Source organism: Camelus dromedarius, chromosome 8, assembly GCF_036321535.1.
Source record: "Camelus dromedarius isolate mCamDro1 chromosome 8, mCamDro1.pat, whole genome shotgun sequence".
NCBI lineage: Eukaryota > Metazoa > Chordata > Mammalia > Artiodactyla > Camelidae > Camelus > Camelus dromedarius.
The window spans coordinates 31,490,287-31,516,744 of record NC_087443.1 but is presented as its reverse complement, the minus strand read 5'-3'; the positions used below and the strand labels follow the sequence as shown (position 1 = coordinate 31,516,744).

Sequence of the window (26,458 nt, the reverse complement as noted above, 5' to 3'; positions counted from 1 at the left end):
GTAGAAGTTTCAGTTTGAAAATACAAAAATATGGTTGAACTTGTTTCACCACAAAAGCCTTTTTTTGAAAGAGTCTGTATGCTTGACTTTCACATTGCCAAGAAAAGCAGCCATGTGAACTTGGAAAGACGTTTAAGCTTGGTGTACTAACAGTATTTAAATTGTCTTAGCGTGGTGCAGAAGTAAATTTATGTCAAATCTCAGATGATGTCATCCATTTTAGGTTTGCTATCATTCATTTCAATATTTTGAAGTAGGTTTTGAGGGAATGGAAACTCTCCCATTTCCCTCCAGAACACAACTTGCTAAAGCTACTGATACTGCTCTAAAGAATTAGTTTCTAGTTTTTATCTCTTAATATGCATATTAACACAAAGAAAAATCCTGAATATGTGATCTCCTGTGGAAATTATAAAAGCTGTTAACATGAGTGGCTATCACCATCTTTGAAAGAGTGTTAAATATCTTTTCCAAAATAACTACCAGAAGAAATTTTTTTTTACTCTAAAGAAGATTTTGGTACTCTGTGAACAGATGGCATATCTTCCAAACTTAGCAACATGCATGCTTGTACTGCCTCAGAGAAGAAAGGAGCTCTACCCATTGCAATTATGCATTGGTTTTTTTTCATCGGCACATAATGGCATTGAAGACTTCCAAAAGCCCTAAAAGAAGCCTTGGCTGCTACCACAGAAATAGTCACTATTCTGAGAACAAGATTTTATGAGAAAAAGAATCACAATAGAAATTTTTCCTTTGCTAGGTTAAACTCTGGACAGGAGTTTTGCTTTTTAAGAGAAGAGAGTTTATTACAAGGAAGAGTTTAGTTATGACTTGATTTACTTGGGGATATTTGGGCCTTTATGAGTGAACATAACTATTCCAATTCAAGACTGAACAGTCATTATTATGGATTTGGTAGAAAAATCATGAGCCCTTTTTAACCAAGCTGTAGCTCTGAAGTAGGCAGAAGTAGACAACCTTGTGAATTTTCTAGCTGCTGGAGGAAGTTGTTCTGTAGGCTAGTCATGAATGGAAAGCCTTGTCAGTTCCTCTAGAGTTTTCTCTTTAGAAAAACCTTAGAGCTCTTGCAGATTATCTCCACCCAGAAACCTTAAAATTGTAATTTGGATTTGTAATCCTTTTACTTGTGATATTGTATCAAAACAGTGAGTGATAAGAATTCAATTTTAAGAGTCTTAGAGAAATCTTAGGTTCCTTGCACACACCTAGCATCGTCTGGCAAAGTGAGCTATGGGAGCTGTGATTATATTTGTTACCACATACCTTTCCCGAGTCTCAGAGTTTTCACAACTTCTTTTCATTAAAACAGAAAGGCATAACCTTCTTAGATACTAAAGATGATATTCAAGTCACCATATCCAAAAACCAGGCCATCATGTGACTTCTTTATTCAAGCCAAACAGTAGCAACCTTGTAATTGAAATGTTCTTTTGTATAGAATTAAATTTTAGTTTCTGTTTTAGTTTGTAAAATTTTAAAATTTATTTTAAACAACAGAAAATGGCCATTGATTTTGGTTTAAAATGAGGGAAAATGCTTCAGTTTTTATAAATACTGATTTTTTTTTAAATATGGCAATGTAGTAGTCTGCTCAGGCTGCCATAACAAGAAACTATAGACTAGGTGGCTTAAACAAAAAATATACATACATTTTCTCATAGTTTTGGAGGCTAGAAATCCAAGATCAGAGTGCTAGCATGGTTAAGTTCTGGCAAGACCTCTATTTCTAGCTGGCAGATGGCTACCTTCTCATTGTTCTCACATGATGGGGAGATCACTTACTCTTCTTATAAAGCCACAGCCCAATCAGATTAGGGCCCAACCCTTATCTTCTCCTTTAACCTTAATTAGCTCCTAAAGACCCTATCTCCATATAGTCACATTGGGAATTAGAGCTTCAACATACAAATTTTGAGAGATTGCAGTTCAGTCCGTAGCAGGTAATATGAAAGAAATCATTTTCCAATGCAATAAAATTAATTGTATCTAAAATTTTTTGTATATAAATTATTTGAATTTTTACAAGAAATAGTCTAAGGGGGAAATCCATACCTTCTTCAGATTCTCAAAGAGGTCAATTATCCAAAAATACCAAGGAACATGGAATTGATTTGTATAACTTATACTCTTTTTCCCCTTGTTGTTCTCAGTGGAACAAGTCATTTTTGTTCTCTTGAGGTTTAAAGACATGATTGGAAATTTTCTGATGGGAATTTATATGATTTTAGACTTTGGGTTTTAAGACTTTAAATTTTAGAAAGCAAAAGAAATTATTGAAGCAGGCATTTTCATATACTCTCATTGAATCTTCTCAGCAGCCTTGTGAACTACTAGAATTGCTACATTATAGGGGAGGAAACTGAGACACAGGCATATTCAGTAACTTACACTTGCATTCAAGGTGTCTTCTGTGGTAGAACTTGAGTTTTGAAATCTGTCCATCATTTTTCTGCTACACTTTGCTGTCTGTACTTTAGAATTGTAGTCTGCTTTTCACCACTCAGAAATTAACGTAGGCCAAGGATCAAGGTTTAATGAAGTTATCTTTATAGCAGTACCATCAAAATCATTATTCTTAAAAAGAAAAAATGTAGAACACTATATTAGGACAGAATCTCATTTTTACAAAAACAAAGTAAAATAGCTACTTCTTAGTGGGATGAGTAGATGTATGAAAGGAAGCAGATGACCTTTTACTTAGCACAAATGCTTTTGATATTTATGAGAAATTATTTTTTTGAAAGTCAGATAAGCTTTTTGTTATTCCAAATATACAAAGATATATACCTCACAGACCTGATGAGGAGGAAGTCACGATTAGTTTTGGTGTCGAAAAGTGAGGAGTCGGCAGATCCACAAGAAAGATGATAACTGAGACAGTTGGGGAGGTTGGACAGGAGTGAACAGGTGGATATAGGTAAAATCATCCCAAGCAGAGAGAAGAACACATGTAAAAGTCCTGAAATGTGACATGAGCTACAAGTAGTTCAGATATTTCTTGAGCATCAAATGCAGGAAAGTGGAGAGTTTAACCTGAAGAGTTAGACAGGGGTCACATGATGCAAAGCCTTACTGTGTTGTGCCAGAGAGTTTGAACATTATTCTCTAGGCAATGGGGAAGCTCTGGAGGATTTACATTAGATCTAGTGACAATGTAGAGAGTATAATGGTCGGAGGAGAGCTGGAGAAGCTGTTCAGAGGGTGTGGCTTCTAAGGTGTCCAAGAAAGATGATAGACTTGTATCAAGTGTTGGTAACAGGGCTGAAGAGTCAAAAGAGATCTAAGAGGTAGAATCAAAAGGATTTGGAGAGGGAGGGAAAAGGAGTAGTTAAGATGATTTCCCAGGTTTCTGGTTGAAGCACCTGGTTAAAGAATGGTGAAAGAGTAAAAGATTTGCAGGGAAATAACAAATTCAATGGGGACTATTTAGGTTTGAGGTTTCTATGCAACATCCAAGTAGAGATATTGAGTAGACTCCTAGGCATACAAGTCAGGAAATCATAAAAGAGGTCCAAGCTGGAGATGGAAAGGTAGGAGTCTTCATCCTATAACTGAAGCCCTGACAGTGGAAGAGAAGGAAGCTGAGAGTGAGAGGTAGGAGGATGAAAAGCAGGCCTGAGGCCTTGACATTTACTAATTAGGAGAAGGAAGAGGACAAGCTGATGAAAGAGGCCAAAAAGAAATGGCCAGAAAGGGGACTGTCTGATCTAGAAAACTGAGTAATAATTGGTAGTGAAAGTGAGAGAAAATCACTTAGAAGTTAAATTGATGAAGTTTCCTAACTGGATTCTTGAAAGGGAAGAGAGAGGATGGAGTCAATAATTACTTCAGAGTTTCTGGTTTGAGTACTGTCATCAACTGATGTGAGGAATACTGGATGCAAAGCAGGTATGAGGGTGAGAAATTAATTATTTTCATAAACAGATTTTAAAGAACCAGAATTAATGAAAGGTACGTAGGTTGTACTGCTGTTTAACATAAGACTAATCATACCATATGTTAAAATATTTATAACTTTAAGGATTTTCACAACTTTTATCATTTAAGCCTTGTAATAACTTCACAAAAATGTGTTTACATAGTTCCACAGAGAGAGATTCAGTTGTACAAATGCTAATTCACCTTAGGTTCACAATGAAATATATAGTTAATTTCATTAAATTAATTTACACTACAGGTTAGAAAGACGCAAACACAAACTACTAAAGTTATGATTCTCTAATTGGGCTTTCTTATATTGAAATGAAAAGGTATTATCTACATAAATATTTATGTGTTTTTCAAAAGGAGTATTCTTCAAATGATAATACATGAGAGATTTAACATTTTTAATATATCATGAATAATTTAAAGAAATTTTAAATTGTCTATTTTACATATTTAAGTAAACTCCCAGGATATTTTTGCCATAATGTATAAGCAAGGGCCTTACTATCACCAAAATAATATTTAATTTATTCTATTAAAATGATAATCTTATATTTTATCTAATACATCATAATTTAATGAAAAAGGATATGGACTTTTGGAATTAAATGAATACAGAAGTGAGTATCAAAAATAGATTTTTTGAAGGTATCTATGAATGAAACTAATAAAATCTGTAAGGCATCTATTGAGAGGAATAAACTTTATTGAAGGACATGAAAAAAGATAGGGATAAATGCAGAATTATAATATGTTAATGAACATGAAGACAACATTATAATAATTTTCAGTTTCCTCCACATGAATTTGTAAACTCAGTGCAATGCTAATGTAAACCTCAACAGGAACTGATAAACTTATTCAAAAATTTATATGAAAGAATAAAACTATACAGGTACCTAAGATAAATTTGGAGTAGAAGGGGAAAAGAGATTTATCTAAACTACATATTAAGATGCATTTTTAAAACCGTAATAATCAAAACAGTGAAGTATTGGTACAGGGAAGATTGTAGGATCAGACTAGAGAAACCTTGCATATATGGAAATTTGACATATGATAGGATTAGCATTGTAAATCAGGAGAAAGGGCAGAGTATTCAATCCATCGTGCTGTTATGATTGATTTCTTTCCTCGCAAAAGTAAGCTCCAGGTGGCATAAGGAGTAAAGTGTGAAACAACTCTAAAAGGAAAAAAAAAGTTTGGCCAAGTTTACATCAGAAACTAAAATGTGCCTCAAAAAAAAAAACTGTTAGAAATAATAAATGAGTTCAGTAAAGTTGCAGGATACAAAATTAATATATAGAAATCTGTATCTGTTGAATTTCTGTACACTAACAATGAACTATCAGAAAAAGAAATTAAGAAAATGATCTCATTTACAGTTGCATCAAAAAGAATAAAATACCTAGGAATAAATCTAACCAAGGAGATAAATACTTGTACTCAGAAAATTATAAGACATTAATGAAAGGAATTCAAGATGACATGAACAAATGGAAAGATATACCATGCTCATGGATTAGAAGAATAAATCTTGTTAAAATTATCATACTCCCCAAGGTAATCTACAAATTCAAGGCAATCCCTATCAAAATACCAATGGCATTTTTCATAGAACTAGAACAAATAATTCTAAACTTTGTATGGAAACACAAAAGGCCCTAAATAGCCAAACAATCTTGAGAAAGAAGAACAAAGCTGGAGGTATCACAGTTCCTGATTTCAGATGATACTACAAAGCTACAGTAATCAAGACAGTGTAGTCCTGGCACAAAAACAGACACATAGATCAGTGGAACAGAATAGCAGAAATAAGCCCATACTTACATGGTCAATTCATCTATAACACAGGAGGCAAAAAAATATAGTGGGGAAAAGACAGCCTCTTCTATAAATGATGTTGGGGAAACTGCAAAGCTATGTGTCAGAGAATCAAAATGGACTACTTTCTCACAATATATGTATAAAATAAACTCAAAATGGGTTAAAGACATAAATGTAAGACCCAAAACCACAAAACTCGTAGAAGAAAACATAGGCAGTATACTCTTTGACATCAGTCTTAGGAATAATTTTTTTTTTGGATGTCTCCTCAGGCAAGGGAAACAAAAGCAAAAATAAACAAATAGGACCAAATCAAACTCAAAAGTTTTTGCACAGCAAAGAAAAACTATCAACAAACTGAAAAGACACCCTTCTGAATAGAAGATACCTGCATATCTTGATATATCTGATAAGAGATTTGTATCCAAATTTGTCTTATACAACTCAACATAAAAAAAAAAAAGAAGAAAACCTGATTTTAAAAATGAGCAAAGGACCTGAACAGACATTTTTTCCAAAGAAGACATACAGATGGCCAACAGACACATGAAAAGATGCTCAATATCACTCATCATCAGGGGAATGCAAATCAAAACTACCGTGAGATATCACTCACACTTGTCAGAATGGCTATTATCAAAAAGACAAGAAATAACAAGTATCGGTGAGGATGTTGAGGAGAGGGAGCCCTCGTGCACTATTGGTGGGAATATAAATTGATATGGCCCCTGTGGAAATCAGTATGGAGGTTCCTCAAAAAATTAAAAACACAATCACCATATGATTAAGCAATTCTACTTTCAGGTATTTTTCCAAAGAAAACAAAAACACTAATTTGAGAAGATATATGCATCCCTATGTTCATTTTAGCAGTATTTATAATAGCCAAGAAAATGGCAACCTAAGTGTCCATCCATAGGTGAATGAATAAAGAAGAGGTGATGTATATACAATAGCATATTACACAGCCATACAAAAGAATGCCATTTTGCCATTTGGGACAACATGGATGGAGCTTAGGAACATCATCTAACTTTGCTGGACTTCGTTGCTCTGACTGTAGAAGATGGGCATTAGTCTGTATGATTTCTCTGGCCCTTCCACCACTAAAATTCTGTTATTATATTTTACATTCTTGATGCAGAATATTACAGAGAAAGGGAAGAAGAGAAATATATGATGGCCAGATCATAAGCCACTGGGATCATCTATCATGTAATGTAAAATTCAGCAATAAGTATCTCTGCAGAAAATACCCTAAAAATGCTTTATTGTACCAGTTCTCTTTCATAAGTTCTTAAGATATATACAGTCATGTTCATTAAATGATATATTTTGGAAGTGATTTTGCTTATTATTTTGAACACCAACTAAATTTCCTACTATGCATTTTATAAGCTTCTTTTTAAATAATTAGCTAAATAACAAGCATTTGTATTATATGACTTTTTCTGTACCTGATGCTTCAAAGGCAGAGTCTTTTTTAAATTTATTACATCTTCAACCCCAAATGTCTGTTGTCCTTGCACTTCTCTTCTTACTCTGGAAAATTCCTTGCCTTTTTATTTTTATGCCTAAGTCAATTGTTATGTTCTGTCTCTCACTATTTATATCGGATGCCCCATAATCTCTAGGTTTCTTTAAAGCACACTGCTGTGGAACATACTTAGATTGTTTCTTATTTATTGAAATAGAAATCAAAGCAAAAGATTTTTTTAAACCAACCAAAAAAATCACTTGATGCAATTTACACTTTAAAAGAATATGTGTCTTTAGAGAATAGTAGCTGACAGCTGTCATTAGTTTGTAAATCCCATTGTGACTTCACTACCACCAGAAGCTATTTTGTATACTGTTAAACTTGAGGAACTTTGATAAGTTGTTATTCTTTGGTTGCAAACAAGAAGTCTGACATTTACATTACAATCTAGTATGTGGGAAAGAAGGAGACCTGGGAATTTATTTCAAAAGCAGTATTATAATAAAAGTTTGTCAGTTCTGAAATGTTCTATCCATGCAGAATTTCTCAAAGCTTTCATATTTAATTCCTTTTAAAGGCTTCATGATCTCTAAAGGAAAAGGTTAAACTGGGTGATAAAGCCCTTAATTTGCTCTCTTGACTTTGTCTCAGTTATTTCAAAACAGTAACTCCTAAGCACTTACCTGTGAAACTGATCTATTAGTGCAGTCTTCCATATTTGGTGTGTTTAAGATTAACAGATTTCTGTCTTTTACTTAAATTCAACTCTGCCTACTTCTTGAAATCTGTGGTTGAATCTTTTTTTTTTTTTTTTTTTCACATATAGAAAGAGGACTGGATTGGGAAAACAACAAGTAGACAAGTTTTGTTTTGTTTTTGTTTTCTGGGGGTTTGGGGGTGGGGGGGTTAATATTTATTTATTTATTTATTTTTAGTGGAGGTACCAGGGATTGAACCCAGGAACTCATGCATGCTAAGCATGTGCTTCACAACTTGAGCTATACCCTCCCCGCAGTTAGACAACTTAATCACCTCATTTTATGACCCCATTATCATTACTGCCTTTAGAAAAGGTAGGAATGTTTATGTCACTGTCTCTGACTTTAAGGAAACACTGGATTACCAAGGATTCTTTTAAAAATGAAAAAAGAAAATGACAAAAAATTTCAAGTATATTTAGATATTGATAACTTTAGAAAGTACATGCTTTGTATTAAGTTCATAATACTGTTTTTGGCCTTTTATTCCTTAGGAAACTCAAACTACTCTTTTAGAAGAAATAAATAAGTAGAGATTCCTGACTTTGCTTCTTTTTAGTTTTTATATAACAATTCAAATCATGTATCCACAAAGGATTAGCTGCTATGGGAATTGCTGCCCTGATGACAACAACTAGAACACCAGACAAAAATATGTGAAAATACTGTTTTTAGACATTGGACATTAGGCAAGATGGGACTGTGATCTCTGAGAGAAGAGAAGTAAATGAGACTGATTAACCTTACATTGCCTCAGCTTGCAGCCTGAGGCTTTGGCTAAATTCTAAACTGTAAGACCAGGCTATAACAACTTCCAAGGAATAGGAATTACCAGAAGCTATAAAATGATTAACTTGTAGAAATCATTTGACTCCCTCTAGCTAAAGGGAGAGACATCACTGAATACATGAACATTCAGTAGAGACTCCCAGAAGAATCGTAACTTGGAAATGGGGCCAAATTGGCCCTAGAATAAAGCATTCTCTAGCTCTGTCCTAAAAGACTTGAAAGAATCAAGCTAATATGCAAGTAATTTAACTATACAACAAGATCCAGCATTTAACAATGTAAAAGTCACAATGTCTAACCTCCCATCAAAAATTACTAGACATATGAAGAAGCTAGAGAAAAGGGGGGAAGAAAAATCAGCCAATAGAACCAGACCTAGAAATGAAAGAGATGATGGGATTAACAGGGAAGGATTTTAAGTTAAAGATGTATATTGTAAACCCTTGAGTATAGTTCAGCAAACCCAATAGTCTAAATCCAGCATATTCCTTATATTTGTAAATAAAGTTTGTTGGAAAACAACCATGCTCATTTGTTTACATATTGCCTATAGCTGCTTTTGCACCACAGTGCAGAGTCTGAAGTTGCAACAGAGATCCTATGACCCACAAAGCCTAAAGTATTTAATATCTACCCCTTTACAGAAAAAGTTTGCCAATATTTGCTGTAGAGTAACCCCTAAAAACATGAAAAGGTATAGTTAATAAGCCAATAGTAGAGATTAAATGTAATCATAAAATACTCAATTAATCTAAAAGAGGGTAAGAATAGAAGAAAAGTAAAAGAAAAAAAAGAGTTGGGTCAAGAAAAGTAGCAAGATTGCAGACTTATACACAACAATATTTATAAGTTATTAAATGTAAGTTATATACACACTTTAAAAGGTAGAGATTGTCAGATTGGATAGAATAGCAAGACTCAGCTATATGTTGTCTATAGGAAACCCACTTGAAAGACATGGATAGGTTAAAATTAAAAGGATGAGGAAAAGTATACCACAAAAACAAATGTCCATACAAAAAATTGTATGTAAATAATCATAAAAAGTTTATTCATAGTAGTCCAGAACTGGAAAGAATCAACATGTCAATCAGCATGTGAATGGATGGACATATTGTGGTATATCCATATGCTGTGAAATACTACTCAGCAATAAAAACAAATTAATAAAAACAAAGCATGCAACAGCATGGATGAATCTCAAAATCATGATGCTGAGAGAAAGAAGCCAGATACAAAAGAGTACATGCTATATGAATGATTCCAGTAATATAAACTCTAGAAAAACTAAATGTAACCTGTGGTGACAAAAATCCAGTCAGTGGTTTTCCAGAGATTAACTGCAGTGGAGATCAAGAGAATTGTAGGGTGGGGGGTGGGGTGGTAAATGTTCTTTGTCTTGATAATTATGTCAAAATTCATCAAATGTTTTATTTACAATAAGAGTGTATTTTGTTATTTATAAATGGTGCCTCAGTAAGGGTTACTTTTAAGTTTTAAATCATGAAAGAATGTAGTGTGAAGCTTTTGTATTCATTGTAGTCCCCTTTAATTAGACAAGGAAATAAGATGTATATTACTACAACCATGGAAAGTTTGATGCATTTGGAATCTTGAGAACCTTCATCTAAGTATATTTCCTCTCAACTCTTCAATTTTGAGGGGTATGAATCCTTAGAAACATTATAGAATGTATCTTTTGACTCTTAAAAAATAAAAAAGCAGTGTGCTAAGTGATTCAAATGGTTTATTTTATTTATTCCTTACAACAACTCTATAGTTAGGGATTAAATCTATTTTATAAATGAAAAAAGGGAGGCTCAGAGAAATTATATAATATGCCCAAAGTTATAGAGTCAGGATTTCATCCTAGATTTAACTCCAGAGCCTGTTTTCCTTTCACAGGCTAGTGCTAACTTACCATCTTTAAATGCTTGGTTGCTTATGTAAAAAATTCTGGTTCAAAATTAAATAAAAAATTCTTTGAAAGTGATTTTGAAAGAGTTGTTCTGACATTTGTTTTAGTGACTAAGGCTCTGTAAATCAAGACTGTTGAGGAGCAAAATAAGGTAATAAGGATTCTGTGCTGAAATGTTGCAGAAAATCCTTTCAGTTGTGTAGCTTATGGTAACGATTCCCTTAATAACCTTCTGTTAGAAAATCCCGAAAGTTGAGCTTTGGCTTCTAGCTAACCTCAGGAAAGTGTTTAAAAGAACTTAAAAGGTATTGATTTTGATTATTTCCTAATATGTCTATATGTCCATATAAAAGCATGCTTACTTATTAAGCACCTTAGATGTAATAGTTTACTACAAATATGAGTTGACTGTCCCTGAGTAAGAGCCTCACTTATTAGTGTACTTTCAGTTGTCATTCCCCAAGGATTCTTGAAAGCTCTGGCTCCCAAGAGCCACCTCCTACAGGGTATGGAATCTGGCCCAGCAATCTCTGGCTACTTAATAAAATCTTACTAAATGGACCAGGATTTATATTCACCAATACCGAGAACTTTACCTCAGATTCCTGGGAAAGCCGCTCCTTGACCCACTTAGAAAATAACCTTTTGCATCTTTTCTTTTTTCTGAAAAGTGAATTGTATGAGCAATATTATCTTTCATAAGCCAGTTCCCAGAATAGCTTTCAGCTAAAGCTAAAGGGCATGTTCTTGAACCTTTGAAAACATTTTAAATCACACTAATGATAACAGACCCCCATTTAAGAAGAGTAATAATATAGCTTTAACTTGGAGTGAAATCTAATTATCATATGATTATGGGTCTTCTTCATTCAGATGTGACAGTGGTGTATCAAAATGGGTTACCTGTGATATCCGTGAGGCTACCGTCCCGGCGGGAACGCTGCCAGTTCACTCTCAAACCTATCTCAGACTCCGTTGGTGTGTTTTTACGACAACTGCAAGAAGAGGATCGGGGAATTGATAGAGTTGCAATCTATTCACCAGGTATAGTCACCTTCGTTGTTAATTCCCACTCACTCCTCCCACCCACTCCCCTCAAACTGCTTCTATACACACACAAAAACACACACACCCCTGCAAATCCCATGCTCTTCACTTTGGACACTTTTTTTCTTTTTAGCAAATGTCAGGGGAGAGTGATTTCTCTCCCAGTTTTCAGAATGATTGTTCGGGTTTAGCAAATGTATAGAATACAAGGAGTCTCATTCAAAAGCACCTCACATATAATGCCGTGGGCAAAGATGAACAATAAATCACATTTTATATTTTTGAGACCTTTTGTCATTACCTTAGGCATAGAATAAACTTTTCTAGTAGTTGAGCTATCACTCGGAAAATAAGAAACATTTGGACTTCTTTTTAGATTTTAGATCTTTTTATGTCTTTCACATAACCATTTATGAAATAAAGACATATATGATTTGAAAATAAAATAAGGCACTAAGAATTCCCATTTGACGTGACATCTATTTCATTTATTTATTTTTTAAGCACCTTACGTTTTTCCCACTTTCACTTTGAAAAATTTTAAACCTACAGAAAACATAAAAGTCTAGTACAGTAAGTACGTATTTACTCTTGGATTTATCAGTTGTTACTAATCTGCCACATTTCTGTAGTTTAACTGTTAAATATGCTTACTTCTCAACTCATCTTGTAATATAAGTGGGAGACCAGCTTGGCGTACTTTGCCAACCCTAGCATCTGCCCCTACTGAATTATGGACAACTAAATAGGAACTATACTGCAAAGTACCATATATTAGAAAACGTTTTTTTTTTTTTAACTCAACCAACTTCCATCATAGACAAATAGACATCCATGCACCTCTCCCAGTGACCCTAGATTTCCAACTGACACCCATACATCTTTATAATTATTTCACTTGTTCTTAAAGTTCTGCCAGAAAAGCATGTTGTTAAATCTTCACAGATTGAGGCCATTAAAACAAAAAGCTTCAGATAATATGAGCTTTGTTTAGCATAGAACTTGGGGATAAAGCAAAAAATTAACTGAAATTTAAAAGAGAAGATGTAATTTTAAAATCTATTTTGAGGATTGCTTTTCTTCCTGACCATTCTTGAATAATTATGGACATATGACAGATTAAAAATTTTCACATTTAAATTTTTCACAGATGGTGTTCGAGTTGCTGCTTCAACAGGAATAGACCTCCTCCTCCTTGACGACTTTAAGCTGGTCATTAATGACTTAACATATCATGTACGCCCACCAAAGAGAGGTAAAAAAATAACCTTCATAAGGCCAGAAGTGTGGGAAGGGCTTTTGGAAAGAACTTTGTTTTTCCCTGGATAAACTTGAGAAACAGATAATATTCAAAGAACACTCCAAGTTTTACATACAGGTAGCACTTGGCTAGTACATTGACTGAAACTTAAGACACCAGAATGCTTTATAATTGGCTATTGTCACTCTGATTCACATAAATGAATGTGCTACATAATTCAAGCTCCTTCTCTCCATGTAAACTAAAAATCATACTATTTTAATAACATTATTGGGGGGAATCTTTTTAAAACAAATTATGGACTTTTCTGTCCTCTTAAACATTTATAATAGGAATTTTAAAAGGAATTAATTCTTTCTTTTTTTTAGATGGTTCAAAGTCAGCAGTCTGAAAGCCAATTATTGTACAATAATAGTCCTTGGGAACTCTGTATATGAAGACATGTATATGCTTTTGTGTGAAAAAATGAGGTGTTTGCCTGAGGTGCAAATTCTAAGAGGATGCCAAAAACTTAGTAATCAAGATAAATAATATTTTAATGAACTATTTTTAAAAATCAAAGCTAATTTTAAAAATCCATGATGAACAAAATATCAAAAATTTAAATAAAGACAGAATCTGTACTACAGATTTTTTTTTTCACCCCAGGCTCCAATATGGCTTTGCACAGTACTGATGCTATTAAATAACCTTCTAAAATAGCATTTTGAACTATGTCTTTTTTTGGTCATTTTTCTCTCTTTGCTCTTGATCTTCATTATCACTTGCTGCTGTTGTTAATTCTCCTACAACCACCACTTCTTCCGTCAGCCTCCTAGGACATTCGTTCTTTTCCATTCTGTTTTTGAGAATTGTGTCTATCTAATGTAGATAAAGTTCTAAGTAAAAGCCTAAGTATTGAATGCCTCCAAAATCTGGTCCACATCTACCTTTAAAATGTTTCTCTTTCCTTATGAAACGATGCTTACTTTTCCTCCATCCTGTATTCTTTTCTCTTTCAAGAGCTATGCCCCATTCTTTGCCATCTCAGTGTTTGCTCACCTTTCCTCTGACTAAGATGCCTTTTTCCTTTCTTCCTAATGTCCTGTTTCCTCCTGTCAAAATCATCAGTGTCATCTCTTCCATGAAGCCTTTCATGATCCTCTTCTTTCTTTCTCTGATTCCCAGCCAACCAGACATGACTACTCTCTTCTCTGAATTCTTGTTTCTTTTCAAAGGCTCAGAGGAAGGCACTGTGACTTTGTATACCCCATTGTCTTAGGTAGTCATTCTACACTGAGTGAATTAAATGAGTTAAAGTATCTTTTAAATAATAAGACATTGCTTACTCAGATTTTATTAAGTTAGAATAATTGATCTTGTAGACCAGTGATTGTTAACTATACATTAGCTATGGTAATATGCTTTTCTCCTGTTCTGTGATTCTTGGACCAGAAGTTCTCTTTAAAGTTACAGATGTACAGGCCTTATTTTACTCAATTTTTTGTTGTTCTTTAAATTTGCTCTTTAGTTTTTTCCAGGTTTATTGACATATAATTGACATGTAACATTGTGTAAGTTTAAGCTGTACAGTGTGATGTTTTGATGCATTAATATGTTGAGAAGTGACTACCACAACAGAATTTAAGGTTAACACCTCCATCACTTTGCACAAGTGCCATTTCTTTTTGATAACTACTGTCTTAGCCACTTTAAAGTATATATTATTTTTGTTAACTGTAGTCACCATGCTGTACCTTAGATTACCAGGACTTACTCATCTTTTAATTGGAAAATTGGTACTCACTCTTCTACCAACATAGAACTACCACATGATCCAGTAATCCTACTTCAGAGTATATATCCACAGAAAATGAAATTAGGATCTCAAAGAGATATCTACACTCCCATGTTCTTGGCAGCTTTACTCACAGTAGCCAAGACTGGAAACAACCTAGGTGTTTATCTACAGATGAATGGATAAAGAAGATGTAGTATACAATGGAATATTATTCACTCATGAGAAAGAAGAAAATCCAGCCACCTGCAACAAAATGGATAAACCTTGAGAGGATTATACTCAGGGTTTTTTTGTGTGTGTGAATTACCAACAGAGTTCATTCTATTTAGATTTTCTGTTGTTTTAATAAAATAATAAAAGTGGACTAATACATTTTTATATAAAGTACAACAATCAGGAAAGTAAAGATTTGAGCTTTCATCTATTATGTTGTCAAAAACTACAGATATTTTAACCAATGAGTAATTCCAGCCATCTTGTCTAATACTATGTTTTTAAAACAAATGAATGTTTAAGTTTTTTAAATAGGATTATTCTCAAGTTGAATAAAGAAAGCAAAGATAGAAACTGGAAAGGGGAGAAATTATATTTGATTCTCTAGTAGTCAGTTCGGCAGCCTAACAGCTCTTTGCTTTATCTGTATCTCAGAACTGTAAAACACCTATCTACTTTCCCTATAGGTCAATTAGAATGTGACGTTTTCAAGGGTCAAAAGCCTAATTCAAGGAATAATTGTAAATTGAAGTGTGAAATTTGGTAACTTCAATAACAGCATTAGTTTAGAATTTTAAAAGACTATTTTAATATTTAAATTCACACATCAAAACTCTCTCAGCTCTGTTATTATTAGCCAATGAAAGATTGTGTCATATACCATTTTTCACAGAAGCTCAAATAATGTTTTAAACTTCTTCCTCAACTTTTAAAACATAGTAAAGAAAACCTTCTTCTTTTGATAAAATGTAAAATAGGTTTTAATTTTGTTTCCATCATATTATCCTCCTCTCCCTGTCTGAGGAAGATACTGCTGGCATGCAAGTCACCACTCCTTTTCAGCTGCACTGAGTAAGAGAGCAGTTTGAATTTCTGTGTTTGAAAGGCATGCCGATCATGAGATGAGTAAGCATATTCCTCTTCCCCACACTGGAACTGTTTTTAGTGAAAAAGCTAAATGGAGAAAAGAAATTGAAGGCACTAGGTTTGTGTGTTAGATAATGAGAAGAACACTAGGATTTTATATATACATGGAGCAGATGAAACAAGTCTGTTTTATCTAATAAAAGTTAAAATTGTTAATGAAGGGAAACTTTTCCAGAATAGTTTAAGTTTTGACACAATTTTTTCTACTCATCCCTTACCCACCCCCCTTTAATTTTCACTTCTCCCCCCTATTTTTCTCTTCTCTGTTTATGGATAGCACTTTAGAACTAAAAATGCCCTATGAATATTGTGCACCAGAAAACCGTAACTTCACACCCTTCTCCCAGGCACTGAGGATAGAAGGCTTATTCATATAGGGTCTAATTTAGCCACATTTGATGTTTATGTGAGATTGGCAGTCACAGGTATTATGGATCCCTAAGTGCTGGCAACCCTTTTACCTAACCCCAAAATTGGAGGGAAGAGGCAGGAAAAAAACTGAAATGGAACAGATGAGCAGGTCATGGCAGTAAGGCTAGTTGTAAGTTCCCTTGCATTCTTGTGGCTACCACAGCAATGTTGTAGTCCATGTTGAAGCTGTAATTAACTGACTTCCTCTTAATCTTGGGAAAAGAATATATGGTGTATCACTGGTTGTTGAAAGTTTTGGAGGATCATTTTGATTGGCACCACTAATCTCCTTTCCCTGTTTATCCATCCAGAGGATATTAGAGACCTTGCATCTCTCTTAATGTTGTAAATAATTGAGAGAAAAGGTTGACTGGGCAAACCAAATACCAACAATAATGAATATCTTACCAGAGACTCAAATAGCCAAAGTCCTTCCCGAACCATTGTAGTAGCTGAAAAGACTTTTAAATCTCCATTATTTTGCACATCTCCCTGTCTTTGTGTACGTTAATTATCCTGACACTGATGACATGTGCAGAAACGTTAATAAACATCTTAATTGCATTTCTAGTGAAGTATACACAAATCATCCAGAAGTGTTTTTGTTGAGGCGTTAGCAGATTTATATTCTCTCTGTAATTTAATCTCCAAAGATGTAGGCAGATTTTTCAGGGTCAAGGGTTTGAGGTGGTTGTTTTCCTCCACCACGACAATACCTTGTAACCGTATTCTTACTATCAAGAAAATCTAACAAAATAAAGCTGACTCCCTTGAGTTTGCTAGGGCTTTACTGAAGCCTGATCAGAAAGGTAACAACTCTGTGTTCAACCAGATCTAGAATTGAACATCTGTGAGAATAATATCCTGGGAATTATCATTTTACAGTCTTTTCATTGCTTTTTGAAGGTATGCTGTTGCACATTAAATTTTATTTGTTTTGAATAGATAATACATTCAAAAGTTTCAACTCCCGATGTTAAAGAAGGTATGTGAAAAAGTTTTTTCATCCCTATTCCACAGCCACCCTTTCTCCTCTTACCAAGTTCTCAGTTTTTTATGTTTCTTACCAGAGATCGTCAGTGCATTCATAAGCAGATATGAATACATAATCTTTTTTCCTTGTTTATGCAAATAATAGCATATCATACATATTGTTTATATCATTCAGGATTCAACTGGGGATGCAGAACCACATGAATAATGCAGAGGAAGAGATTTATTATAGGAATGCAATTTTGTACAGTTGTATATGAAGCTGAAGAAGTGAGAGTCTGAAAGGGGAAGCTTGGACGATCAGAGAACAGTTAAGAGTTTTGAAGTGGACAAATCAAAGCTTGCGGGGAACCTGGAAATTAAGGGGTGTTCAACTATTAGGATAAGGAGAATTAGCAAAAGCGGGCTGGTAGAGAAATCTCTAGGACAGTGTTATCAAATAGAACTTTCTGTGATAATGAAAATGTTCCATTTATGCACTGTCCAGTATGGTAGCCATCAGTCACATGTGCCTGTTGAGTTCTTGAAATATAGCTAGTGTGACTGAGAAACTGAATTTTAAATTTTATTTCACTTTATTTCGTTTAAATTTAAATAGTCATGCACGGCAAGCTGTTACTGGTTTGGATAGCACCACTCTAAAAGGCTGTATCTGGCTGTGGGCGTGGATTTGCTGTTTGCTGTTAATCATCAGAGGTGGCAGTTAGAGAAAAGAGCTGGGTGCAGAGCAGAGGAGAGCAGGCACATGCCGGCCTCTGCAGGCACCTCTGCATCTGGCTCTCACTGCTCACAACAGTCTTCAGAGCGTAATGGCTTCTGCTTCACTTCTTCTACCTGCCAAAATCTCACTTGATTTTCACTTTTGGTCAACTATAATTCAGAACCATTCTCTAATTCAGAACCATCCAGGGAATTTGGGTATTTTGGGAAACATAATTCCAATGTAGCTAGATGACAAGATGTAAAACCACCAAACTCCTTTTCTTACCTAACATTGTATTCTGAGAATCTTAACATACCAGTACATCAAGAATTCCTCATTCCTAACTCAGTAAAAAAAAAAAATGTTAAAAAAATAAAAAAGAATTCCTTTCTTTTTCACAGCTTCTATGTATTACATTGTATGACTGTGCATCATCATTCAACTGCATATTTTATAATTTATCATGGATTTTTATGTTTTAATTTTGGGTTATATATTGCAGCATTGAATCATATTGAATGTGTATCACTTAGGAAGTATATGAGTGTATATGTGGGAAAAAAAAATACCTAGAAGTGGAAATGCTGTGTGTCACAGGGTGTGTGGATCAAAAACTTAAATTTTAAAGAAGAAAAAGAAATACTTAAAGCAATAAAAAAAAAAGTAAAAGAAGTATTTTTACAACCTTGGAGTGACAAATAGCTTTATAACTATAACATAAAAAAAGAAGCCATAAAAGAAAAGATTGATATAAAACATAAATTTCCTTCACAGCAGAATCCATAATATGAATATTAATTTTTAAACTAACAAGTCTTCAGTGATTGCTGTTCTAATAGAAACTTACTTTTTTGTAAAACAAATGCCAAGCCTGATTTCAGATTTTATAGATTTTCAGGTTACGATTGTCCATACATTGTTTTGGTTTTGTTTTTTTTTTTTTGTCCATACATATTTGATCATTAACATGGGCATGCTTCATTAGGAAAAGGAAGAGGAGAGAGTCTATTTAGTTTGCTTGCTTGCTAGCTTGTTTCCTTCCTTCTTTCCTCCTTCCCTTTCTCCCTCCTTGGACGTCTAAGCAAAACAGTATAACTACGGTATTGAAAGTGAAATTGGAAAAAGAAAGAGCATAAAATGGGAAAGTCGTTGGGCTACCAGTCGGAGATCTTTTCCCACTTTCTCCTAGCACTGCAACTTTGTGAATATCATTATTAGCCCTTATTAAAGAGAGGAACCATCTCATATTTGATATATTTTCCCCTCTGTGGTGACTAGATCAGTACCTAGTACAAAAATGTTTGTTAATCTTCTCTCTCTAGGACTCAAATTCCTCATTTCTAAATTGTGAGCACCAAGCTTACTCATGATGTCATGGAATAATATATGTGAGAGGATTTTCTTAACCATAAATGATTTATACCTACCTTAAAAAAATGTCTTTTTGAAAGGGGATTGAGCTTATAGGAGAAATATTAATTTTGGTATGATAGAAGAATCATAACTCAGTTGTAGGCCTGGGGGTCAGGAGGCATGGACTCAACCACTTCCCTGTGACATTCTAGAGCACAGTTTTCTCTTTTTGTAACCTCAGAAAGTGTAGAACTGCAGGTGAGTGTAAGCTGCAACTTCAGGTCAAAGCAGACCCTGTTGACATAGGTGGCTTCTAGAACCCAAAGCATTCTTGCTTTTATCTGTTCCCATTAATGCAGCACACGTTCACTGAAGCGTACCAGACACTACGCCAGGTGTTATAGCCCATTTTACTATATCAGCTCTTCTCTAATCCAATTTGCTACCCTCATTTGAATTTTTTTATTGATTGAATTTCCGTGATAGTTGTGCTAAAGGACATCCTTGAAGAATATTTGAAATACATGCATGACTAATTCTGACTGGCTTATTTCAGTTTAGACAAAGGCTGACCTTCTGCTATAACTAACAAAATGTCACATTTAAGGCTAATAAGATTCTGAAACAAAAGCTTTCCTTCTGGTTCGTTTTTTTTTTTTTTTTTTTAATTCTTTGACAGCTGAGATCAGCTGACTTTTTATTAAATTCTTGAAATATAATTTTAAGATTTCTGGAAACACATGCTACTCACAGAAGAAGATATTGAATCAAAGAATTATTTAATCTTTTACGTTTTCATTATCATAACTTCATGCCCTTTAGAGCTTGAGATTGAGACCCATACATTATTTCATGTCTTTCCCCAACAATAATAAAAGTTGTTTGCTAGGGGGAAGGTGTATGGGGGCTAAGATTATTAGGATAGTGATATTTTTATTTATACCTTTGTATTTACAAATTTGAAACACTGTATTTTTCCCCTCAGGTGTTAGTTACTGAAGGGAAAATAACAACCAATTAAAATGATAAGACCATAGGTAAAGTATAGATCAGCATTTTAATAAGCATCGTAATCAGATTGATTCTGAACCTCTCTACTGGTTTTTAACCTACCACCTTAAAATTTTTTGTCTCTATCTAATGAAGATTATTATTTGTAGCCTCGTTTGTAACATTTAGACTTCCAAGAATATAATGGTGGATGTTGGCTTCAAATTTTTCAAGTTGTCCAAATATGAATTTACTGTCTAGGATTTATAGACTCCTTTTTAAAAAAGAACTATCCCTTTCCTTCATTTTAACACTGAAAGTGAAATCCCTTTAGTGGATGAACCTGCCTTGTTCTTATCACTGTATAATAGCCCTAGGAATAACAACTCTTCATTTAAGCATGCATTTTTTTTAAAAAATAACCCCTTTCTTTCAGACCTCTTAAGCCATGAAAATGCAGCAACTCTGAATGATGTAAAAACACTGGTCCAGCAGCTATACACCACCTTGTGCATTGAGCAGCACCAGTTAAACAAGGAAAGGGAGCTTATCGAAAGATTAGAAGATCTCAAAGAACAACTGGCGCCCCTGGAAAAGGTGCAGATTCAGATTTCATGCTTTTCTATTCACTGGTATTTTTTTCCAGAGCATATATGTTAGCTTTTTTTCCCCTCCAAGTTTTATGTGATTGAGTTGTTATCAATCAAGCTAGTCCACTAGTTTTGGGAACGGAATCATAAAAAAGTCCCGATTAAAGCTAAGAAAGGACTTAAAAAAGAATTGTCTGAAGCCTTGAGATCTACATGTACTGCCCTTAACCAGACTTACCACCTTTACAACAAAATTGGAATTGCTGATCAAGAATGGTTTTGAGTGTAGTGGATAATGATTTTAGCCAAGTTAAGAATTGATATTATATGTAATATTATGCACCTGTTAAAAACAATCATGTAGATCTAGTATGCTGTAGAAAGCTCTTCATGATATTTTATGAAAAATAACTTATAAAACTGCATATTAGTGCGTCCTGTGATCCAGTTTTTAAATATATTATGCATATGGCCATACACACACACACATACATATATATATATTCAAAGAAAAAAAATCTTAAGGAACATATTCCAAAATGCTAGTAGAGTGGTAGGAGTATGATTGATTTTTTTCATCACACTTTTCTGAATGTTTTACAGTGAACATGTGTCATCCTTATTTTTTAATGATAATACAAGTATTTCCATTTTAGGAAACTAGATTGTATTAAAGATCAAAGAGGGAAACAAATACTCTTACTATTGTGCTTTTTCTGATTTCTTTAAAAGTAATGAACATGTATCTCACAGTTGTTCTCATTAAATTTAAAACCATTAGAAATGTGATAAATTTGAGGAGCTGTTGTGAAGGTGGATGAGATTTAAATATGGTGTTTTCAAAAGGTGAAGCCTCTCTTAATGTACCAGCTATAGCAAAATAATTACCATCCTTTATTGAATATTTACTGTGGGCCAGGAATTGTCCTAAGTATTTTACCTGTATTCTCTTATCTAATCCTCAGAACAACTCACTAATGATGTTACGGTGATGTGGGTCAGGGCCTGAACTGAGCAGTTCTTAATCCAGATTCCGTGTTCTGATTCACTGTGCTGTTTTGCCTCCAGTAGACCCTTTAAGTAAAAACTGATAATAGATTAAATCTTGTATGCTACACCGAGAGAACTTTGGCATGTTTTCATTTCCCTCTTTCAAAGAAAATAATCTTGTACTTGGACAGAGAAGTGTTGAAACTAATGTATTCACTCCCATAATTTCACCATATTTTTAGCCACTTAGAGGGTGAAACAAAAAACATACAAAAAGTGTTATTCCTATAAAATATTATTCAGTGAAAACTACAGATACTATTTAGGAAGACAACTATATTTACCAGAATTGAGACTAACTTGCATCTTGATTATGAGCCCTGCTCCTTTAGTGAACATAGAACAGTTCAGATCAGAGTTTAAAATTGGCTCTGTGTCAAAATGCCTTACCATTGACCAATCATATGTGCCCTATAGGTACGAATTGAGATTAGCAGGAAAGCTGAGAAGAGGACCACTTTGGTGCTATGGGGTGGACTTGCCTACATGGCCACACAGTTTGGCATTTTGGCCCGGCTTACCTGGTGGGAATATTCTTGGGACATCATGGAGCCAGTCACCTACTTCATCACATATGGAAGTGCCATGGCAATGTATGCATATTTTGTAATGACACGCCAGGTAAGAGTTCCTCTTCAAGTAACTTTTCATGAGGTGGAAGTGAAATGTTGGTTATCAAAGTAGTTCTCTTTTCTCTCGTATTCTTTCTACGGCCAGTCCCCTTTAAGTTATTCATTTGTCCTTTATACACACACACATATACACGTGTGTGTGTGCACATGGATGTGAATGCCGATTATGTATCAGGCATTATTCTAGGTGTTAGAGACAGAGAAATAAGATATAAGACATGACTTTGGCCCCCATGGAGCAAACAGACTGTTAGGAAATCCATATAAACCATTAAATTCATAAAAATATTACCATAAGATGTTAAGGATAAGAAGGCAAAGGAGAAGAGTGGTCAGCTGTGGGATAACTTGTTCAGCTCAGTTGGCTTGGCTTGTTATGTGCTGTGTAATTAATTGAGCAGTCAGATGGGGTAGTCCCAACCTTTTTATTTTTATTGAATATTTGGAATGGAGAATTGGTGATAACTAATCAAATAGTTAAACTAAACTCTGGGCTACTTCTAAATACGTTAAGAGTATAGGTGTTTGTTGTTGCTGTTTTTACTTTGTGAAAGAGAGGTAAAAATTAGATACCTAGTCACTGTTCTGTTCTTTATCAACCAAGGCTCAGATATTAAGTATCAGCACCTAGACCTAACCTTTATTGCTAGTGCTTTTTTTTTTTCAGTATCTTGGAAATCTATAGTGTCACTTTCGAAAGTATGAGGGATTTATTATCTCTTATTTATTATCGTGATAACAGCCACAGATCGAGGCTCCCTTGAATAAAAAACATTTGAAATAGCTGAGACATATGAGAAGGCTTTCCTATTTTCTTAGGTTATCAGAAGAAAGCTGGGAGTTGCTTCTCTTATATTTTCATATAGCTGCTGTTGAATAGGCATTTTGTTTCTGTTGTTAGACCAGTGGTCATAGGCCTATTTTTGTGTGGGAAAATGAAAGCCCAAGGATATTATTGAACCTTTCTGGGCCCCCCAAATACGTCTGGTGGAGAAGAGACAGTAAACTGTCCGTGTCCAGCTATTGTTTGCCCAGAGTCTCCAGCACCTAATCCCGTGTCTGCCTCATATTCGTCACTCCTTGTAAACAGAGCTGAGAGCCAGATCAATCTTATCTAATCACAGCTGTGGACATGCCTTGCATATGTCTGTCTGTCTGTGTTTCTTTCTCTCTTCCTCTACCCTCTCCTTCATATACCCCTTTAATGGGTTCTTTTTATCTATTAATTGAAGTCCAGACTCCTTAGCCTGACACTTATTACTGGTTGCCGTCTTTTCCAAATGTCTCTCAGCTCCCCTGTGTTTTAAACACATCAAATTGCAACTGACCCTTGAACAGTAGGGATTAGGGGAGTCAACCCTCTTCAAAGTCAAAAATCCACATGTGATTTATAGTCGGCCCTCTGTATCTGTGATTCCTCTGTATCTGGGGTTTGTCTATATCCTCAGTTCGGCATCCGGAGATTCATCCAGTTGTGGATCACGTAGTGCTGTAGTGTCTACTGTTGGAAAAAACCTGCATATAAATGAACTTGTTCAGTTCAAAACTGTATCGTTCAAGGGTCGACTATACTCTTTACTTCCCCAAAATATCCTGAGTTTTCCACTACTTTGTTCCTTACTTTACATCACCCTATTAACTGGGGAGGTTTTTCCCTGTTGACCTCTACCTATCATATTTCAAGGTTTACTTAAATGCTTATTTTTTATGAACCTTTGATCAGTTCCCTACAGCCAACATTGATCTCTCCCTCTTCTGAATTCCTATAGCACATTGTGCCTCTCATTTTCGCTCATCCTATGTTATCTTGTATTATAATTGTTCATGTTCAGTGTTTTTTTTTTCCCACTCTACTAGATTATGGTATCTTTTGAGACAAGGCATTGAGGATTTTTTTCAATTTTTATTCTCATGTATAACTGAAAAATTGTACTCTGCACTGGAATTTGACACAACATTGTAAAATGACTATAACTCAATAAAAAATGTTTTAGAAAAAAAGCTTTTGAATTAAAAAGAAAAAAGAAAGAAGCAAAATGGATGATATACCTGATACAATTTGATTTTGAGCAGCTGCTTTTTTAAAAGAGGTGATTATTAATGTTGCCATGAGATTAAACATTCCTCTTGAAATAATTTGAATCTAAAAAAAATATTTTCTTACCATTCTTAATACAGTACCTTATATCTTTAATAACCTATCTGTCCCACTATTTAAATATTGTACTTCTATGATTCCAAAACATTTTTGCTGCCCCCAAGCGACAGGTTGGAAAATAGCAGTAGTAAACAGTTTAGTCATTTATGAATAGGAAAAAATGGACCAAATAAAATGTAAATAGCAAGTTTCTCATGTTAAATATTCTTTCCCATAGCAGTATCCATAATTAACACCCATGAAGCAAAATGCCTGTTCAACAGCATTTAAAATCTTCTAAACTGTTGTTACAATGAGATGCTGCATTTGTTAGCAGCCTAAATATATTCTAATAGTATATTAAGTTCCAAAGAATTTTTATGACAAATTCCTTAACATCATAAAATCAAGTGGAATATTGAATTTTACTGACTAGTAATTCAGTAAGACCTGAATACCAGTTTCTATCATATGAAAAAAGAGCCTGACAATAAGAATTGCCATTCAGAGTTCCTTCAGCAGGCATGGAAACCACCACTCAACACCCTAGCCCAGGCATTTTCAACGAAGAGGATGTCACCCCCAAGAGGGCGAAAATTGGTTCTTGGGGAGTAAAACATCTTAGATATTACAGGAGATAAACAGATATACAGTCTATCTGTGGTATTAAACCTTCTTTTGGGAGGAGGGGCAATTAGGGTAAAGTATCTAAAAAGGCAACTTAGGGGGACAGTAATGAAAAAAGGTTAAGAAACACTGATCTGGCCTTTAATACCCTTTGTATCTCAATTCCAGTGTTCATCATTTATATTCTGCTCCAGCAAGCTACTTCAATGGCCATTCAGTGCCTACTTATAATAAAAGTTAATATACTAATTTAGTATGCCTATACCTTTAGGCTCCTGACAGCTCTTTTAACTTTTTACTATCACCTTCCGTAAATGCTTATTTGGGGAAGTTAATGTGCTAAGGACTAATCATTTAATTTCTCCTTTATTTTTGTAGGAATACGTTTATCCAGAAGCCAGAGACAGACAATACTTATTATTTTTCCATAAAGGAGCCAAAAAGTCACGTTTTGACCTAGAGAAATACAATCAACTCAAAGATGCAATTGCTCAGGTAGGTTTTCCAAAACTGAAAATAAATTCCAGCCCCATCTTCTGTGGCATTATTATCATTGTCATCATCATCATTTATAATCAACTTACTTAAATGGGTAAACTCTGAAAGAATGATCCAACCCTCTTCTTCCTACGTAAATTATTCCTCAGTTGATAAAAATGACTATTTTAGCATGGACAGCTCTCTAGAGAGTTTTATAACACAAGCAGGTGAAAAGATGATGGGTCCTATCTATCCCGTTAACACTATCATGTTGAAATTTTTAGACCTATTTTTATTTTTTTCATTTTGTTTCTTTAGAGTGGTCTATTTTTACTTTTCTCTCTTTTTTAAATCTTTCTACAATAGCTGACCCAAAGATCTCTCACCTAAAATGTCACCTAAAATGTGTGGTAGCAATGGCAAAAATAAAATCCAGGTAAGAGAGAGACTACTAGAAATCTTTGCCAGGTGCAGTTCAGAGATTATTGAACTAGAAGATGCTTTTTTAAAGGATTGATATTTGATTTTTTGTAATAGTAAA

General features: G+C 34.3%; 1 protein-coding gene across 4 annotated transcripts in view; it reads left to right on the top strand.

The window, feature by feature from the left end:
* The window catches only part of MCU (mitochondrial calcium uniporter), a 199,191-nt gene that overhangs the window by 169,932 nt on the left and 2,801 nt on the right, over positions 1 to 26,458 (top strand). For all 4 annotated transcript variants that reach the window (XM_064488075.1, XM_031462181.2, XM_031462183.2 and 1 more), the window contains 5 exons: positions 11,597 to 11,767; positions 12,921 to 13,025; positions 20,838 to 20,998; positions 22,459 to 22,662; positions 25,816 to 25,932. In XM_064488075.1, the coding sequence (XP_064344145.1) occupies positions 11,597 to 11,767; positions 12,921 to 13,025; positions 20,838 to 20,998; positions 22,459 to 22,662; positions 25,816 to 25,932 (758 nt within the window). The remainder of the gene's footprint in view (positions 1 to 11,596; positions 11,768 to 12,920; positions 13,026 to 20,837; positions 20,999 to 22,458; positions 22,663 to 25,815; positions 25,933 to 26,458) is intronic.